The sequence below is a fragment of the Stegastes partitus genome, unplaced genomic scaffold (assembly GCF_000690725.1).
Source record: "Stegastes partitus isolate 25-593 unplaced genomic scaffold, Stegastes_partitus-1.0.2 Scaffold946, whole genome shotgun sequence".
Classification (NCBI taxonomy): Eukaryota; Metazoa; Chordata; class Actinopteri; family Pomacentridae; genus Stegastes; species Stegastes partitus.
The window spans coordinates 298361-304415 of record NW_007578677.1 but is presented as its reverse complement, the minus strand read 5'-3'; the positions used below and the strand labels follow the sequence as shown (position 1 = coordinate 304415).

Sequence of the window (6055 nt, the reverse complement as noted above, 5' to 3'; positions counted from 1 at the left end):
ACGACATACTAAACTATAACGTTTTTTCTACGTTTTAACGACATACTAAACTATGACGTTTTTTAAACATTTTAACGACATACTAAACTACGATGTTTTTAAACAAACATGCCATGATTGTTTCTGCAACATTTTGGTTCAAATGCTAAACTGTAAAAGTGTTTGCACCATTTTAATGTCACACTATGCAGCTTTTAAGAACGTACTATGAAAATTTTTCATAGTGCACCGTTGCATGTTCACATCATTTCCTCCCACGATGTTAAAAACTGTCCCTTTAAGCTTTTCGGGCCACATCAATGACCTGTATGAGAAAGAATCCACACAGAGAAATAACCTGATCACAAAAGGAAGTTACTGACAGTGCTGTTCAGCTGTCGTGCTGGTTTACTGTGTGTTTGCAGGACATGTTAAATACATGCATGACCTGCTGCAGAACCAGAAATGTCTTCAATCCAGCACCAACCAACCAAATGTCTGCTGCTAGAACTCGTCAAGTTGCTTCAAAACATTTCGGACTTTCAGCCGACATGAACATGAAAGGATGAAATTAAACACGACCCCGAGCGTTTGGTGGAAGTTAGACGAATTTATTTCCAGTCAGATGTCGCCGGTCACCTCGTTGATCCATGAGTGATAGTCCGACACTCTGGTGAAGACGGCCGGTTTCTCGGCGTCACAGCGCCAGCTGCCCCACGTGACCACGCCGAACAGGAAGTAGGAGCCACGTTTCCGACAGAACAGAGGAGCTCCAGAGTCGCCCTGCAGAGGAAAAAAAAGGACAGGATCGGTCCGGACACGATGACGAAACCCCTGCAGATGCTTCCAAACTCACTATTTATTAAAATTCTTGTTCGGTCTCTAAAATGTCAGAAAATAGTAAAAACGTTCATCGTCCAGGAAAAAAAAACAAAAAACGTCTTGTTTTGACCGCAAATAACTGATTAATCGGACCGGTTCTGTTACCAGGCAGGACGTGGATCCTGCAGGATGTGAACAGACGTGAGCGTCGCTGATGAATCCTCCCCACTGCTGCCGGCAGCTCGTCTCGTTGACCAGAGTCAGGCCGGCGTGATGCAGCCGCTTCGGATCGACGCCGACTACACAGGAAGTAATAATCATAAAGCAGAGAACGTTCTCAAACCTTCAGTTCATCACAGAGACTTCAAATCTGCAGATAGCAGCCTCTGGTGTTCAACACGTTGTGGCCACGCCCACATGGAACAAAAAAAAGTGATGAAAACGACTCAAAGTGGACGGAAGACGAGTAGAGACACCGTTAGCTACGTAGCATCAGCTCATGGTGCTGAACTCAAACCAATCAGAAACCATCATTTAAACCAATTCAATCATCATTTTCAGTGTTTTAACCAAAGAAATCAACATACAAACCAGTTCAGTTACTTTGTACACCAAGAAAATCATTTAGACCAATTAAATTAATACTCAAACCCATCAAATCATCATTTATAAAGACCGAGTCCACATTTAAAACAATCAATCATCTGTTAAAGACCCAAACCAAACCAGTCCCGTCGGTGTCGGTACCTGTAGCTCTAGTCGCTCCCCAGCCGGCTGTGAGACACGACCAGCTGCCATCGAGGTCCTCGTCCTCTTCAGGAACACAGACCGGACTAATGCGAGAGCCTGCAGACAGAACCAGAACCAGCAGAACCAACATCACAGAGAGAAGCAGGAACATGTCCACAGTGTCCACAGGGTTCTGATGGGTCCAGATGTTCCTACCAAACCTGGCGTCCTGACTGAGACGCAGCAGCAACAGGTCCGCTTTAGGAGGGAAGCTGGAGTCCTGTGGTGGGCTGAAGACTTCGTCCACCGGGACGGTCTGAAGCGACAAGAACCGGAGGTCATGGACCCCCAGAACCACCACGTCCTCCTTAGCTCTGCACGGAACCAGAAGGAGAACGAGTCCAGCAGCGTGACACGAAGAACCGACATGGAGAGTTTAACATCAGAGGAGACAATTAACTTCCTGGTTGCTGGAGAAGAACCGACCAATGAGAGGAAATCTGTTCAACCGAAGACGGAGGAACCCAAGAACCAACCGGTGACGACGAGCTGCCAAGACGGGGAATTGTTGAGCAGCTACGGTTCGATTTGAAAGTGGTTTTGCTGGTAAATTATTCTCTGGTGTTGTTTTGTCGCTCTGAGATTCGCTGAGTGAAGAAGATCCGTAAAACTAAACGTTCTCCTCTAATCGACCACCTTCAGGTACCACCTGGGACCGTCTGCTGTCGGAACACTTCCTCATCTTGAACTGATAGAATTTTACTGGTGGTTGTAGTAGTACTAGTTACCTGATGCTGCAGGACTAGTAGTGGTAGTATTAGTCGTATTAGTTAGTAGTAGTAGTTAGTGTTTAGCAGTGAGCACCCGGCGGCGGTAGAACAGCGCTCCACTGCAGTAGTACCAGTAGTACTGGTACCTGACGCCGCAGTACTTGTACTGATTATTTTAGTTGTAATAGTTACCTGATGCCACAATACTAGTACTGGTAGTACTACTAGTATATTTTCCTGAGGTTGCAGTACTTGTGCTGGCAATGTTAGTGGCATAGTTACCTGACACTACAGGAGTAATACGAGTACTAGTAGTACTAGTTACTAGATGCTGCATTAGTAGTACTGGTAGTACTAGTAGTACTAGCTACCTGACACCACAGTGTTTGATGGATCGAACCCAACGTTGGTGGATCACAGGTCTGCTGCAGTACTGCTAGTATAATGGTAGTATTAGCTACCTGACCCCATAGTGCTGGTACTGGTACTGGCTACCTGATGCTGTAGTACTAGTACTGGTAGAATTAGTAGTATTCGTAGTACTAGTAGTACTAGTAGTACTCGTCACCTGACAGCACAGTGCTTGGCGGTCAGAACCCAGCGCCGGTGGACCAGAGCTCCGCTGCAGACGTGGCGTCCGTCGGCCTGCACGCTGACCATCCAGGGCCAGTTGAAGGGGCAGGACTCGGACACGTTCCCCACAGACGACACTCCGTCCTGGGACACTGACAGTCCGGCCGGGCCTGGATCACACGTGGAGCTCTGCTGCTTCCCACAGCTGTCCCCTGGGTGTACAGAATAACAGAAACACTGTACGATCTGTCTGGATCTCATGAAACCGTCTCAGAGGACAAACCGACCTTCAGCCGTGGCCTCGTCTTCAGGACCTTCATCCTGATCGTCTGTGGAGGAAACAACACCAACGCTTCAGAGCAGGTTCTACCAGGTGTAGGAGCTGCAGGTGTCGGAGACTCACTCATCGTGTCCCGGATCCACTCGGTGTGCTGCTGGACTCTGGTGTAGACGCCGGGTCTCCGAGCCCGACCACAGCCAACCCCCCAGCTCACCAGACCGGCCAGCTCATACCTGCCGCCGTTGAAGCAGGACAGAGGACCTCCGGAGTCGCCCTGAGGAACACCACCGGGTGGGCAAACGTACAGGACATGAAAGAGACGACAGCAAGAATAAAGACAAGAGGATGAAGAAGAAGAAGAGCAACGAGACAGAAGACGAATAAAAGACACAAAACAAGGACAGAAACCTAGAACCCGTCCAAGTTCTAGGGCTCTGCTTCGTCTATCTGTGGCCATTCGGTTCTGGTTTCATTTATCACAGTTTTGTCTCTTTGTGGTTCCTTTGTCTGGTCTTTGTCCGTCTGTCTGACCCTGTCCAGGTGTCCTACCTGGCAGGCGTCCACGCCTCCTGTGTCCCTCCCAGCACAGAACATGGAGTTCTGGATCCGGCCGCTGTAGAACCGGTTACAGGCGTCTGATGGCAGGATGGTGACGTTGACTTCCTGCAGTCGGTTCACTCGAGGTCCGTCTGAAAACACAGAGAAGCTGAGTGTTGAGGAACCTGCAGAACCTGCAGAAGGTTCTACAACCCGACCGGTGCTCACTCTCTCTGGTGGACCCCCAGCCGGTGACGGTGCAGCGGCCCAGCAGAGGCAGCGCCGACATCCACACGTCGATGGGTCGGACGAAGCGGCCGAACTCCAGCGGCCGCTGCAGCTTCAGCAGAGCGATGTCGTAGTCTTTGGTCCGACTGTTGTAGCCGCGGTGGCTGAAGATGGCCGAGACGCCGACCAGCTGCCCAGAGAGACGACCACAGGAAACGTTCAGTCCAATCAGCTTCACTAACAGAACCCTGAAGGCTCTGGTTTCTGTACTAACAAGAACTCTGAGCAGCCGTTCGCTCTGTGGAGGTGGACGGTTGGTGGTTCGGGTTTCTGACCTGCTGCTGAGGCTCGTGAGGATTGTCCAGGTCGTGTTTTCCAGCCAGAACCGTCCAGAACGAAGCTTTGTTGTATCTGCAAACAGCGTTTTATCATCAGCAGGAAATTACTTTGTGAATGAATCTAATCCTGGTCCGAGTCAAAATAATGTAATTCTGGTTTAACTCAGAATGAATCTAATCTTGAAGTCAAGCTAAAGAAATCCTGTTCTGAGTCTAAATGTTGTAACTCAGACTAACTTTAATCCTGATCTAACTCAGATCTGACTGGTGGTTGTTGACCTCTGACCTTCTGAATCTAATCCTGGTCTAGGTCAGACTAACTCTAGTCCTGGTTAGCATTCAGTTCTGGTGACCCGGTTACCGTTTGAAGCAGTGGGCAGCAGAGATGACCCACGTCGGGCCGATGACGGCTCCTCCACAGGCCGGCATGGAGGCGAACCGGAGAGACACCTGCCAAGGCCAGGAGTGCGCCCAGGCCTCCTGACCGCCGATGATCCGGGTCTCCGCCTGCTGCTCCGGGACGAAGGAGCGAACGCCGGCCAGATCTGGTACCAGGTTTAACTAGTTACCAACTTCACCAAGGTCCAAAGACACCGCAGCCAAGTTCTAACTAAACCTGTTTAATCAGACCTTTAAGAACTCAAACATCAAACCAGTCAAGTTTATCGTATCTGTTTTTAGAACTTTACACAAAGTGAACGTTTGGTTTGAAGAGCTGATCAGACGTATTGATCAGACAGAACCAGCTGATAAGTTTTTAAACGTACCGCTGAAACCGAAGAGTCCGGAGAAAGTCGAATGTTCCTGCAGAGCTTCATGTGACGTTTGGTTCTGCTGGTTCTGGGTCTGATTCAAGTTTCCTGCTACAGAACAACAAAACAGCAGCAAGAGATCAATGGATAGACGGATCAATAAATCTGAACAGCTCATGTTAGATGATAATTGATCAGAAACATTAACAAGCTTCTTTCCTCAAAACCCTCATCTGACACTTTAGTTTCATTTAATATGGACAGAAATAAAACAGGAAGCTTTGGTGACTGTAAAGCTGCTGAAGGAGGAAAAAAGGCTAAAAATGTGAAGAAAACTCAAACAAATGCAGGAAAATAAATAAAATACAAAAAAAAGCTCCAAATAGAAAAACTCAAAATTTAAAATTTATAATAATAAAATTCCTGAAAATGAAAAAAGTTTTTAAAGTTTCTTAAAGGAAATATTAAAATATAAAAACAACAACAAAAATCAAAAATATCCAGAACATGAAGTCCTACAGCGACACCCAGCGGCCACACAGAGAACCACAGCTGAACAACCTTCATTCACACTGAAGTTAAACTGACAAAGTCTCACCAGCAGCAGGTTCCGGTTCCGGTCCTGGTCCAGCAGTAGCATCGATGTTGCTCTTGTGTTCTGTTGTGTTTGACGGATTCTGACCGAATTCAGCTGCACGAGCACAAACCGCCAAACAGCTGATCAGGAGGCAGAACGCACGGCGCATGTTCTCACCTGTCACCTGTCTCACCTGGCAGCAGACACACCGACAGCACGTCCCTCAGAGGATCGATCATCTCCGACCGGTTCGGTCCCGCTCATCAGGCTGATCGGGGACACCTGCTGCGTCACACCGCTCTGGACCAATCGCGTTCTGCGCGCTCACGTGCTCTGAGGCGCGCCCCCGACACGTTTCCGACACATCAGCTTCACTGTGAACATCCGCCTTGTGTTGGGTTCTGAGACCATGAAGGTTCTGATTGTAACAGGGTTCTTCAACAAAAGGTTCTTTAAAGAACCCCCCTACA

At 48.4% G+C, this 6055-nt stretch overlaps 1 protein-coding gene across 1 annotated transcript; it reads right to left on the bottom strand.

The window, feature by feature from the left end:
* Positions 1 to 600: 600 nt before the first annotated feature.
* Positions 601 to 5824, bottom strand: ovch1 (ovochymase 1). The gene is made up of 13 exons (XM_008294198.1): positions 5779 to 5824; positions 5607 to 5699; positions 4618 to 4801; positions 4254 to 4329; positions 3919 to 4108; positions 3703 to 3842; positions 3277 to 3427; positions 3161 to 3202; positions 2869 to 3085; positions 1747 to 1904; positions 1549 to 1647; positions 967 to 1100; positions 601 to 762 (listed from the first exon to the last, which is right to left on the bottom strand). Exons 1-13 carry the CDS (start codon positions 5822 to 5824, stop codon positions 601 to 603), a joined length of 1692 nt encoding a protein of 563 aa, XP_008292420.1.
* Between the last annotated feature and the right edge of the window lie 231 nt (positions 5825 to 6055).